Source organism: Podarcis muralis, chromosome 14 (genome assembly GCF_964188315.1).
Source record: "Podarcis muralis chromosome 14, rPodMur119.hap1.1, whole genome shotgun sequence".
In the NCBI taxonomy this organism is placed as follows: Eukaryota; Metazoa; Chordata; class Lepidosauria; order Squamata; family Lacertidae; genus Podarcis; species Podarcis muralis.
Window position 1 is genome coordinate 33,235,633 of NC_135668.1, and position 14,406 is coordinate 33,250,038.

Genomic DNA, 14,406 nt, shown 5'->3' on the forward strand with positions numbered 1-14,406 from the left:
CCCCACCCAGGCTTAATACACTGGAAAAAAAGTTCTCTCCCCCTCTCCCCCACTTGACAAAAGGTCAGTCATAAGCTTTTAAGCCGCCTCTCCAATTAACTTTTTCTGCCTCCCTGGCCCAGCCCAACTTCCGCCGAGTCGCCCACTTCCTTCTCCGAGCAAATGTGGCATAATTATTATTTAAAAATAATGATTTAAAAGCGTGTGCACGCGCACACACACACACACACACACACACACACACACACTTGGAACAAATGTTTCAGGAAGAGTTTCCCATTTGCCTGCAGCTAACACCATTAGTGGCGACTCTTGCTCTCCTGACATCTCTTAACTTATAAAGCCGCCAGGTTTTGAGGGAAAGCGATGATGGGGGAAGAGGAATCAGCCAAGCAGCAGAACATGAATAGGTGCCTCTTCTACCTTTCAGGGTTTGGACAATTGTGCTGTCCTTGCAGCCAAGAGGACCAGATCCTTTCACACCCGTAGGAAAATCAATCAGCCCATTGAGAAAATGGACCCAGCTTTTCAGAAACCTAGAAAAGTGGATAGACAGAAGTCGTCTCTCCCCTCTCCCTTTCCCATAACACTACAACTTATGGACTTCCATAAGAGAAAGCACTTCTTCATGCAATGTCTGATTCAACTCTGGAACTCGCTCCCACAGGAGGAAGCAAAGGCCACCCACTTAGATGGCTTTAAAAGAGGACTAGACCATGGGTAGGCAGACTAAGGCCCGGGGGCTGGATCTGGCCCAATTGCCTTCTAAATCTGGCCCGCGGATGGTCTGGGAATCAGCATGTTTTTACATGAGTAGAATGTGCCCTTTTATTTAAAATGCATCTCTGTGTTATTTGTGGGGCATAGGAATTCGTTCATTTTCCCCCTCCAAAATATAGCCCGGCCCCCCACAAGGTCTGAGGGACAGTGGATCGGCCCCCTGCTGAAAAAATTTGCTGACCACCGGACTAGACAAATTCATGGAAGAAAAAACTATCAGTGGGTACTAGCATAGTCGCAGCTGCCCCCCTATATCAAGTAAGACAATAGAAATACTTAACTAACTGACCAATCATGTTGGTTCTGCCCCCATAACAAAAGGCCTGTTTTCCCCCCAACAAAAATCCTGGCTCCCCCCCCCCCCATGGCTCTGTGATTACTCTGTGGCAGTAATCCCCACTCAGTTATGAAGCGCGCTGGGTCACCTTGGGCCAGTCACGACCTCTCAGCCTAGCCTACCTCACAGGGTTGTGGTAGGGATTAATGGCAGAGGGGGAGAACCCCAGACACCATCTTGACCTGGTGAGATATAAATGCAACAAATAAAACACTTTATAGTCAATTCTGTTCAAGCTCAGGGCAACTGTGCACCTTGATTGACGGTGGGGGGCGGGTCAGGGATTTGCTGATCGGCTTCAGGCAGTCACCCCAGGGAGCCTCTGGAAAGAGCCCTGCTGCATCACATCCTGCTTCCAACAGTAGCCACTGAGATGCTTCCAAGGAAGTGATAAACAGGCAGGGCATAAAAACACTAAGCAACTCTTCTGCATTGCACACCAGCAGGAACACTGAATACCAAGGCACATGGAAGTTCTAACACACTATCATGACCCAGAGCCATTGAGATACAAATTCATATTCTAACACAAGTGGGAATCAATGCCACCCTGTGACTGTGCGTTCCACAAGTTTCCCTATGTGTGCTTCCTTTGGGGAAATGCCGCAGCTCAGTGGTACAGCATCTCCCTTGCATGCAGAAGGTCCCAGGTTCGATCCCTGCCATCTCCAGGTAGGGCTGGGAGAGACTCTTGCCTGTAACCTTGGAAAGCAACTGCCGGCCAGTGCAGACAATACTGAGCTAGATGAACCAATGATCTGAGTTGGTGTCAAGCAGGTTCTTATGTTCTTTAGCAGGGAGAACTGAACTGGGCAGGATGAAGAAAGAGCTTTCTCTATGTACACGTTCTACTCACAGCATACATTTATAAAAAACCCCTATCACATTCCCATCCCTGCCCCAAAACTAAAACCCTGGTGTCTTCCAGATGCTGCTGAACTACAGCTCCCATCAGCCCCAGCCAGCATGGTCAGTGGCCAGGGATTGTGGGAGATGTAGTTCAGCAGCATCTGGTGGCGCACCAACTTTGGCAAGGCTAGCTGAGCCTTCCCTCATCAGAAGGTGTTCCAGTCCATTAATCATTTTGGTTGCCCTTTTCTGCACTTTCCCCCTTAGCTCTGAGATATCCTTTTTGAGTCAGAGCCACTAGTAACACACATGGGATTCCAAACTCAGCTACACAATAGATCAGCCTTTGCCAACCAGATGCCCTCCAGATGTTTTAGACTACAACTCCCATCAGGGTGGGTTTTTCTGTCTTCACCCCCCCCAACAACACCAGGTTTTATTTATAACCCCCCTGCCTTAATGGTTTTGTTGCTTTCCCCCTCATCCCTCCCACTGCACAAAGAATTGACTTTTTGGGAGAGCCAACTACTACAATCCCAATATCTTTTCCCCAGGCACACCCAATACTGTTGGTGAATATGCAGAATAGGGATGGGTGAATCTGTCAGTTTCATTTTCTCACTCTCCCAGTGTTACATGCGCCACATTTCCACATCAGTTTGCAAATTTATCGACATTTTAGCACAAATTTCTCCCAATATACCCATTTTTCAGTGCATTTTTGTCTAATATACACGTTTGCAAACCAATTTTCCTGAATATAGCGCACTTTTGTGCATCATTTCCCCTATTATATGCAGTTTGCATGCACACTTTACACTGGTATATGCATTTTTGTACACATGACTTTGCCGGTGAACTGAACTGCAAAATTCAGAGAAGTGCAAATTTCAAAGGATGGCTGTGTGTCTGTTTAAGTATCGTTTTGGAAAGTGTGAATCAGGTAGGTTAAACATAAAATGCAAACTGAATTTAATTTTCCCCCCATCCCTAAAAGTTAGGGTTCATTTTTCTGAGTGTGTGCCACTTTGCAGTTACATTAATTCTCATCTGCTACTTTCCTGCAGAGATTGGAGAGATTTTGCTGGTCCATTTTGGGTTTCAGTATCCTAAGTAAATGGGCACTACTTGCACTCACATATTTGGCTACATCACTACTCACTCCTGACTTCATTATGAAGTTGGTATGCAAATAACCACTTACTTTAAAAAAAAAATTTTTTTTTTTGCTAAATCTTACAAAATTCTTCAGACCTCCCCAGAAATCCTACATATGCTTCACCTGAGACAGAAATCCAAATTTTGGATTGGCTTTAGAGAGAGAAACTGCTTCTGGTAAATGGCACAGGTTAAGGCCTGTCTGCTGTTTGTTTATGCCTTATGATAGCAGAGGAAACATTCTGCAGAGTAATGATGTTCAAACTCTGACATGCAGGGAAAGACAAGCAAAACACGCTCTTCCTTTGGAATTACAAAACAAACAAACAAGTTCTCCAAGGACAGAAGCAAACTATGATACTTCATATACCAGGAAAGCTGGAGAAAGAGTTTCGAGAGGGAACGTGTTCGTTTCTTCACCAGCAGAGAATCTACTTAAGGGTCACATCAGTATGCATCACATATTTAAACAGTTATTCTGGGGGGGGGGGGGAGAATAAATACACACACAGGTGTGAAGATAGTTTGCAATGGGATATGTTCTGCTGGGAAAGGATTATGCAGACTTTTAGACCACACATGGTTCTTCTTCACGTAGAAGTGTCAAGCACAACCAAACCTCTTTATCTCTGAAATCAGGCATGCCCTGCATTTCATATTTTTCATATCCTAGGGCCAATGGTAGGTAGAAAGAAGGGCTTTTTTGCTGGCTAGGTTCAATTGTAATCCTTCTAGCCTCCTTTGGGGTAGGTTTGCGGGTATGGCAGAAGGAGATAGGATCTGCCCATGTGATGTCCACCTGGTGGAAGCTCTAGCTCACATGGCCCTTAATTGTAAAATATATGATCTCTGCCAACAATTCTTAGACCACCTATGTATCCCAACATGGAAACCAGAGACAGAGGTTATACGGTTCGTATTACAGGGGAGAGACCAGGAGCTCACCAAGACAGTAGCCAAGTTCCTCTATTTGATTTTCTGCCGCCAAAGTACACTACAGGACCCTGCCCTTGCTGGAGTCCCACAGAGGTAAAACAGATTGCTCGCCTCTTCTTCCCTTTGGCAAATGACTGTACTGTTGAAATGGCGATGAGATTGCATTGGCCTATTTATTCTGAATGTTTGTAAAGGTAAAAGGTAAAGGTACCCCTGCCCGTACGGGCCAGTCTTGCCAGACTCTAGGGTTGTGCGCCCATCTCACTCAAGAGGCCGGGGGCCAGCGCTATCCGAAGACACTTCCGGGTCACGTGGCCAGCGTGACATCGGTGCTCTGGCGAGCCAGAGCCGCACACGAAAACGCCGTTTACCTTCCCGTTTGTAAGCGGTCCCTATTTATCTACTTGCACCCGGGAGTGCTTTCGAACTGCTAGGTTGGCAGGCGCTGGGACCGAACGGCGGGAGCGCACCCCGCCGCAGGGATTCGAACCGCCGACCTTTCGATCGGCAAGCCCTAGGCGCTGAGGCTTTTATCCACAGCGCCACCTGCGTCCCTCTGAATGTTTGTAAGTGATGCCAATAAAGGTTTGATGATGAATGGTAGGGATGAAGGCAGGGAGACCAGCAATAGGTGGAGCCAGGGCCAATGAACCACCCCAAATAAACCAGATGTTCAAAGCCTGGATTTTAAATAATAATCCAGCACTAATGTCGGCACCAGGCAAGTCTATCTAGGGAGAGAAATTCGTAAATTGTATACTACAGCATAGAAGGCCCTTTCCCAAATGCCACCTGCCTCGTCGCAGGTGATGGGGAGATCTTCAGAAGCACATTTGAAGATGACTTCAGCATACGAGTGGCTCAGGCGCTGAGGCCATTTTCAAAGGCCTTCCCTACAGGTAATGTCACTGTGCAAGATGAGTAGATATTCATTCAAACAGCAGGTACACTCAAGCAGATTTAAATGGGACTTGTTGATTCTAAAATAAAACAGACATGTCCAGGATAGCGGCCACCAAACACAAACAAAAGAAAAATAATTATGGAATGTCAATGTTGTGTTCATCAGCCAAAGAGAGTGAGAAAAGGTGGGAAAAAGATAACCCTTGGAAAAGTTTTCATGCTCGTTGTGGAAGAGGCAAGCCTCCATCGATTGCCTCCAAGGCTAGCCTCCGAGGATATTTTGATGACAAATGCACTGTGTGTTTAAAGATAGTTGGTTCTCTTTCCTTGCAATGTTGCCCTAATATGTTTGCTAAAGAAACATCCTGGCAACCGTCAGACAATGGCATACAAAGAGCAAAACTTAAATGCTGATGACATTTCAACGGTGCATACCAAGACTTGGTATCTATAGAAATCTATGCATTGGCCCAAATCCAAGTGTTCACACCCCTGGGTGGGAGTCCCTTGCCCTTGCCAAAGGAGACAAAGCAATCCTTGATTAGTTCAGGGCATGGCAGCTGAAGACTCTTATCACGGTCCCACAATGCACTGCTGTTTCACTTATCAAATGGCAGCTCGGGACTAGAGAAAGCTCTTCCGATTATCAAGGGTGGCAAAGTGATGCCACTTTTTTGGTTGGCAGCTGTGAATAAAGGATGCTGGACTAAGTGGGCCAATGGTCTGATCCAACAGGCTCTTCTGAGGTTCTTTATACAGAGCTAGATGAACCAATGGCTAAAGCTCAGTGCTTTGCATGTTTGTTAAAGAAAAATCAGACTTCACAAAGGTCAAGTTTAATCCTATGTCGAAGGTGAGTTTAGATAGATGGATAGATAGATGATAGATAGATGATAGATGATAGATAGATAGATAGATAGATAGATAGATAGATAGATGATAGATAGATAGATGATGATAGATAGATAGATAGATAGATAGATAGATAGATAGATAGATGATAGATAGATGATAGATAGATAGATAGATAGATAGATAGATAGATAGATAGATGATAGATAGATGATAGATAGCTATGCTTCATCCTGTTCAACTGGGTACAAGTGGAAAACAACTATACCCCCACCCATTTTAAAAATGCAATTATTGATCACCTAAACCAGCCTTTACCCAGCCTGCTGCCCTCCAGATGTTTTGGGCTACAAAACAGCTGGTGGTTCTTGAGAGTGCCTTCTTGGTGATGGCCCCAAGAAACTCTCTTCACACAGAGATGCTTCTGGCACCATCTTTTCAAAGCTGCTGGAGAGACACACATCTTCACCCTGGAAAACAATTCTAAAGAATTGAGTTTCCTTTCTCCCCTGCGATGTGCTGTGGGGGTTCTGAATGGGGCTGCGTTAACTGCTTTAATTGCAGTTTGAAATGAGATAATAATAATAATTCTCTTGTAAAAATTCTTAAGTTATGTTATTCCTGTTAAAGCACTGAAAGGAAAAGAACACGGGAGGCTGCCTTATGGTCTATCTGGCTCAATATTGCCTATGCATGGACTGGCCCCAGCTCTGCAGGATTTCAGGCAGGCAACATTCCCTGCCATACCTGCAGATACCAGGGATGAATCAAACCATGTGCTCTCCATCAAGTTGCTGTCCTTCCTTGATGCTGCTTTATATAGAGTCAAACCACTGGTCCACCAAGTTCACTAGGGCCTACACTGACTGGCAGCTGTTTTCTGGGATTTCAGACAAGGGCCCTTTCCAGCCCTATCTTGAGAGATTGGGACCTTCCGCATGCAAAGCAGATATTCTATGGCCCTTCGCCTGAAAGCCAGCTTCCTTCTTCCCCTGCCTCTACATTAAAGAGTTAAAGGGTTTTGCAACCTGAAGATTTACTTCTGGCTTTCTAAACCACCCATTTCTTTTGTTATTTAACAAAGAGCACAAGTTCCCGTAGAGGTAGGGCAGGGAAACGGGAATCAAAAACATGTCCGCAGAAAAAAGAAGAAGAGATGCTCTTATTTTGCTTTTGTTGGTTGTATATATTCACCGACTGAAATAACTTCTGCTTGAAAGGATGCCAGGTGCCAATCATAAGCCAAAGATATACGAAATCTAAGAGTCGGAGCCACCAAACTCCAACTGGGATTAACACTGCATGAGAAAATACAAAGAGGGTTATATTGCAAAGAGGGAGTTTGTTGCTCGACATATTTCCCCGCTTTTTTTTGAAGAAACAAAAATGTACTTAAGATGATGAACAATTCCACAGGTGCCTCGGGGCCCCAAGATGTTGGCAATTAAAAGCTATTGGCACCGGTTTGGGGTTTCTTGGCTTAGTCAACTATTTCAGAAATGTTGACACTGCTGCGAAAGATTCCCAGGAGCAAAAAAAAAGAGGAGCTCAACGTTTGTTCTTTCACCCAATACATACACACGCACACCCCAAATTTAAATAGCAGCTGCAATCATATGTGATCTCAAATACACCCCAATTAAGAAACATGTTGTTTTCTCTCTGCCAAAAAGGAGGGGAAGAAGAAGGGTGAAACAACAGGAGTTCAGTAAGCATAATCATGTGGAAGGCTATTTTTGCTTATTATTTTTATTTTTTAAAGGGGTTGCTTTCTACACATTTCAATCCAACCGAAGTTTTCAGCAATTTCAACGAGAGATTTGAGTGTGTCTTTGCTTAAACTTTTCCCTGATGAAACCAGCCAGATTTTCAGCACATTCCTATGCATGCTTACTCAGTCCTAAGACCACTGGTTTCAAAAAGGGCATATACCCAGAACACACAGGACTGGAGCCTTAAAAGTAGGTAATGTTTGTTGCCTTTCAACCCTCTGCCTTTTGCATAAAAAATAATGCAACTGTTCACAGCTGGCTCCATCACAACCACCACCTCCACCTTACATGTCTAATTGATCTAGGTGCAGCTAGGCCCAATGGACAATAGCCCATGAAAATATAAGGCCTACCCAGAAGCCAAGCAAATGGTTTATACTCATTCTTAACATTTACCTTAGGATAGCCCCATAGGCACTAAAATGATGCTGCGGTTTTAATTAAATGCTATTATCATTATGAGCCAAGCCCATTACATTTACCTCGCCATTTGTGTTTTTGTTTTAATCAGACTTGTCCCTGTAGCATTACAGGTAGGCACAAATCTAAGGAGTGAGATTAGAGATTACCATAATATTTTTTTTGTTCCATCCATTAAGAACACACACACACACACACAGAGAGAGAGAGAAGCATGCAAGTTATACTTCCTTGAAAACTGCAGTGATACTTTTAGAAGCAAAATCTGAGTAGTGCAGAAAGTGTCTTTATGGTTCAATTGACTTCCAAGTTAGAGTTTCTCAGCAAAGCCACAGATGTTCAAAATAACAATTCCTGCAGACGGTATTAGACCACCATCCATTTGTAAGAGCTAGGGTAAGCTGTCATCATGCTCAAACCCTCGTTTTAGGAATATGTACAATTAAAAAAATATTGGCCATGAACCAGCTAAAGGCTTACATGCCGTGCATGCTAAGCTGGCAACTGAAATGAGTGGGGCTTACTTGGAGTAAATTTGGGGCTCTAGCTGCTGCATATTTGATTGGGAATAATGGGATTGAGTTAACAGCTAATTTAAATGAGACCTCTTGTTTCCCACGGGATTTAGTCAACGATTGCCTTTACATGGATCAGACCCATTACTCTGATTTGCTCCAGAGGAGACTGGGCGGGTTGGGAAGAAAACGGGTTCAGACACTTAAAAAGGTAGCCATTTTAAAGCCTTCGCTTTTTGCCCCATTCCCTGCCCCCTCTAAGATAATGTACCGGATACAATAATTGACTTCTAAGAAGAGATAAATCTGCTCCAGACATTTACCCAGCTGGCCAAGAGATGAAGGTTTAATATTAAGCATATGAACAGTAGCCAGACATTCTCAGAGCTGGGCTGCCTAAGGAGAGTTCATTTGTGCTATTAGAGCGTTATATCTCCCGGATCAATTCCACCTCATCGCAATTTAATTGCAATAAGGGACCCAACTCAGATTTTGAAAAATGCCCACCTCCTGGCTTGTACTAACGTTTTCAGGTGCTAGAAAATACCAAGTTTTGCAATCCTTCTTTTTAAAAATATTTTAAAACACTGAGGGTTCATACATAAGAAATGAAAACCATTAATACACCCCCATGTGTGTGTATGTGTGTATACACACCCTTTCAAACATATGCAGACACTAATTATATTAATTCCTATAAATTTGAAAAACATATGCACATTCATGTCACTTGATAAGATGCACAAGTATGACATAATAGTTACGCTTACCAAAACCAGGGGGAGCTGCGTGTGGGGAAGAGGTTTTTTTGTTTTTTACAAAGGTTAGTTGTCAGAATTTTTTTAGGAGAAGAGTTTAGATCTTGTTAATTTTCCATTACGCGCCCTCCAGATGTCTTGCAGCAAGATCTGTTGCGTATTTGCTAGGAGGCACAACCTATTGAGTTCCAGGGAACTTGCTTTCAAATACACAATATGAGGACTGCATCTTTAGTCCACGGTAACTTAGGCAAATCTTGCACCTCCGGCAAAATGGACTTGTGCGTTTTATGTTGTGGACCGCCCTGAGATCTACAGGTATAGGGTGGTATAGAAATTGAATAAATAAAAAAAGCAACACTTTTCAAAAAAAACCCTTACATTTATGATTACCAACCCACCCACCCCACACATTAAAAATCTGCAAACAGTTAAACCTGCATTTCAACCCAGAATTGCCCAGGTTGTTGTTGTTTTTTTGCAAGGGCCTTCTGCAAAGTCAAATGAGATTGTTGCCTCCCAGTGTTCCATTGAAAGGAAAGGGCATGCAATTATCCTTTTCTTGGGGTTTGTGCAGCGGATGCTCCCAAAAGATTAGGGTCTTCGCCATCTACTCCAAAGCTAAAGTAGAGGGGGCAGCACCCAAGGATAACTGCTTCTGCATCATTATTGCTTCTTCCCAACAGCCTGGCAGGAGTAGCAGTCCCCTAGCCCTCACACCAACCAAAATGAAGCATAACTTTATAGGCTCACGTTTGCTTCCCTTTCCAACTCTGCCCCTTCATACTGTTCCCCCACTGCAACTGCTGGCCTTTGGATTGTAGACTCATTGGGGCAGAGACCTGCTTTGTTGTGTAACATTGCCCTTCCAAGCATCCATGGAATACATAGATCAGGACACATAACATTAATAAATAAAGCTAAGCTAAACACATACACACAGAACTCCCAGCATTTAATTTTTTATTTTTAATCTGTATTTCTTAAAACACAAGCCTGCCAAAAAGCCAGATGAAGTCCGCGATCCCATCACGACCCCAACAGAAAAGGAGCTCAGCTGGCAAAAAAAAGGAGAAGCAAATGGATACCAAACAACAGAAACAAGTCACTTCTCTTGGCATTCTCTTGCAAATGCCCCACTTGATGCAGGAACTGTGTGATTCCACTAATGCGTTCTTGCATGCCATTTTTTGGATGGGACTTGTGCTGGAAGATTTTAAAGTGGATCATGGCCATTGTACATTGGCAAGACTCATGTCAGAGTGCCATTAACCACAGAGGATACAAAAAGCAGCTGATGCCCCCTTTACACACATGAACTCACTTTCTGCTAGGGAGATGGGCTGGTTCTGTGCCTGTCTTAGTGGCTGTGAAGAGGAAGCAATGCGGGCGGGAAACCCTATTATCCCCAGAGACATATACAAAGTGAGGGTGCAAAGGAAGGATGGGGAAAATTAGATACACTTTAATCAGGCTCCTTCTAGCATGGAGGTCCTATCCTTGTGTCTCCCAAAAAGGATGCTTTGTTAGTCTCCGGTCTCCAAAGATATTGAAGATTTGCCTAATTGTGATGGTCTTTCTCAAGATAGGAGGGACATCAAACTCAGCTTAAACTGTGGTTTCCTATGCCGTTGCTGCTGCTGGAGGCTTTGCTCAAAAGTCCCCAAAGATGCAAAAATTTAAAGTGGGGGAAAGAGGAAAGAGAAGGAAGGAGAAGAAAGGAAGGAGGGGTGAAGAAAGAGTGTCAGCCGGAGAACATTGATGTTTGTGATGTCAGTCTCACTGCGGTTTGAGTGGGGAAATATCAGCCAGTACAGAAACTTTCTGCATCGTATTCAAAAGAGACATTTGAACATTTGGGAGCTGGGCAGGTACCCTGGTCTAAGGACACTGAAAAAAACCCAGCTCATTTGTTTTAAAGTTTGTGATTTGCCTTCCAGCCCACAGGAGTCCTGCATGAAAGGGCAGCACCTGAACCCTGATAAATCGCTTTGGGGAATTTTTAAAAAAAGCATTTTCAATAGTCGGTCAGCTTTTGTTACCTTGGTCTTTGTGAAATCTAGACCCCTTTGAAGTCCATAAAGGCAGAGTCTCCGCCATTGACTTCAAACGAAGACAGCCTTCCACTTGGAAAGTTAAGAGTGTCTTTCATACCTTATCCCATAATGGAAAGTTTCATAAAAGAGGCACAAAGGTGGGGAGATGGTAACATGAAGGGAGAAAGACCGGAGAGTTCATCCGGTGTAAAAAACAAAAGTCTTGCTCACGTAATTTGGAGTGTGCAGTTGGCTGTTAAATTTGTGGCCTGTGCGCACTGACTACGCGGAACATGAAGACGCTTTCAAGGAAACTCTGGAGACAATGGCGACCCAAACATTTGGGAAATATTTTGATGAGTACACCATCCGGGAAAGACAGCCCTAATATGGAAAGGATTTATCGGAATTCCTAGAGGGAGGGGACAACAGATGTGTTTTAATTTGGATTAACATACATATTGTACCAGCAGTTTGCCAGCTCCAATACGCTGATCCAAAATTTACCTCCATCGTTAAACAACACTTTGGGTCTGTTTGAGGTTGCATTCCACTTATAAGTTTGTGTGCTGAACAGGGGAAGCTCCGTGTGACAGTGGGGAGCAAATGATCAATAAAAGGACATCCCGTATTTATTTATTTTTAGTTTCTGCACACATCCCAAAAGCTCAGAGATTTAAGCAGATTTTTTTTTTTAAGGTTAAAGTTAGATCAATAGTTTGTGTTCCAATCTAGTTAATTGGGGGCAAAATTCCCCGTCCGTTCAAGCCATGATTCTTATTGGCAAAGAGGAAATATCAACCCCAAGTAGCCATTTCCAGCTCAGAAATAGGACTGACTATTACTTCGGGTTAATTAATACACTGATGCACTGTTCTGAAATAATAGAGCTTTTTATATGGATAAAGGGAAGACCTGTAGCTCAGTGGTAGAGCATCTGCTTTGCTTGCAGAAGGTCCCAGGTTTAAACCCTCCAGGTAGGGCTAGGAAAAAAATTTCAGTCTGAAACATTGGAGAACAGCTGCCTGCTAGTGTGGACAACATTGAGCTAGGTGGACCTATGGTCTGACTCAGTGCAAGGCAGCTTCCTGTGTGCCAATGTTAATGCTTTCCTAGCATGCTCAGATTCATTTCTGACCTTTGGGGTGGGGGGTGGGGGGTGGAGGGCTGTAGCTCAGTGACAGAACTCAAGATTGACCCGCGACAGACAGCTTCCGGTTCATTCCCTCCCTGGAGCCCCTCGACGGTCAACTGCTGCCAGTCAGTGCAGACAGTTCTGAGGTAGATGGCCTGACTCTGTGGTTCCATGCTCTCTGATTTCAGGAGGGAGGTTGAGAGGGTGCGAGACTGACCATCCTGTTACTCAGGCCAATCTATTCCAACCCCCAGACAATGGGCTGCTTTAAAATGTCTGTTTCATCTCACCCCAGAGTTGTGAACAAACTCTGAGCTGGTCGTAGCAAAGTGGAAAGAGAGGACTTCAAAAATAGATAGAAAAACGAGATGCAACGGACTCTGCTTAGGGACATGTGCCTGCCTGCCTGTGCTGGGACTCCGAGAGACACCCTTGGTGTGTGGGTGTGGGTGTGTCGATAGGAACCAACTCCTAGGGACCGAGGTCTCTTCGCCGCTCACCCCAAATAAAACATGGGGCGGGACATATCTGGGGCCCCCAATATTTTATTCAAGTTGGCACCCTAGTGTGTGCTTGTGGACGCACGTGTCGGACGCCCCCTAAAACCGTGGGAAAGGATTAGGTGGAGACGGAGGCACCTGCCTTACCTGTACCAAAGCAGCCCTTTCTCGTAGCACCTGTCGAAGAAATGCGGCTCGGCCCCGACGGCTCGGACGTCCGGGTGGATGCGTAGGAACTCCAGCAGCGCACGGGTGCCGCCTTTCTTGACGCCCACGATGATGGCCTGCGGAAACTTTTTACTCCCAAAGCCGTTGGCCACGGGCAAGCCTCCTCCGGCTGAGGGGCTCCCGATCCGGCCGTCCCCCCCGTCGTTGTCCTCCTCTTCCAGCCTGGCCCCGCCGGCCGCCGACTCCTCGTCCTCCCCGGCGGCGGCGGCGTCCCCGGCCAGTCCCGGGAGCAACAAGAGGAGCTTGTGCGGGGGGTTCCCTTCGTCGTGCGGCTGCGCTTGTCGGATCAGGCCCGCTCCCCCCGGACGGAGGGACTCACAGGAGCCGGTGAGGCAGTAGAAGAAGTAGCTGAAGAGCAGCAGCATGGTGAGCAGCAGCGGGGCGCGGGGAGGGGCGCGCGCACCCAGCAGCCCCCCGACGTGCGCCCGGAGAAGCCCGCCGCGGCTACATCCCATGGGGGGCCGGCCCCGGGGGACGCGGGACCACGGCGCCGCCACCCGCGGCAGCGACAGCAGCAGCAGGAGGAGCAGGAGCGCGGCCCGGAGGGGACATCGCTCCTTCGGGGAGCCGCCGCCGCCGCCGCCGCCGCCCCGGGAAAGGTCCCCCCTCCCGCGGCTCCCGCGGCTCCTTCTTCTCGCTCTCAGTCTCAGCCCAAGTGGAGCCTGCGCCCGCCTGTCCTCGTCCAGAAGGTCCCCAATTCTTCTCTCCCCCCCCCCCACGTCTCCTTCCTCACCAAACGGAGGAGTCCCGTCCCCCCCCCCTACTCCGCGAGGAGAGTCAGCTGCGCCCTCCCCCGCCTCTCTCCCTCCCGGCACCATTCAGCAGACTCCGGTCACTTTCACACCCACCGCTGGCACCGCCCCCTCGAAGGGCTGGTCACTTTCACTTCGCACGGCTCCCGAGGAAGACGCGGACTAGCCCAGAGTCCCTCGGAGATGCGCGCCAGGAGCGTCTGCCATCTCCCCGGGAACCCCAAAGAGCTGAAAGGGGCGATCCTGGGCGCCTGCTTGAGTAACTGCGCGCGCGCGTGCAGGATCGGGTGCTGCGAGGCTGGGTTTCCATGCGCGGGGATAAAACACCGCTGGTTTTTATTTTATTTTTAAAGCGGGGTTACTTCCCAGTAAGTATGGAACGGGCCCCTCAAACTTTGCAAATTCGTCAGCTCGCCAAGCAGACGCGCGTTTCAGCCCGAGCTCAGGCAGGCTTCGTTGGTTTCAATGGGGGCGC

The 14,406-nt window shown here is 46.4% G+C and overlaps 1 protein-coding gene across 1 annotated transcript in view; it reads right to left on the reverse strand.

Moving 5' to 3' along the window:
* HS3ST6 (heparan sulfate-glucosamine 3-sulfotransferase 6) overlaps positions 1 to 13,891 on the reverse strand; it is a 75,918-nt gene extending 62,027 nt beyond the window's left edge. Inside the window, exon 1 of the mRNA XM_028706251.2 lies at positions 13,099 to 13,891. Coding sequence (XP_028562084.2) covers positions 13,099 to 13,634 — 536 coding nt within the window. The 5' untranslated portion in view covers positions 13,635 to 13,891. The remainder of the gene's footprint in view (positions 1 to 13,098) is intronic.
* Positions 13,892 to 14,406: the final 515 nt, after the last annotated feature.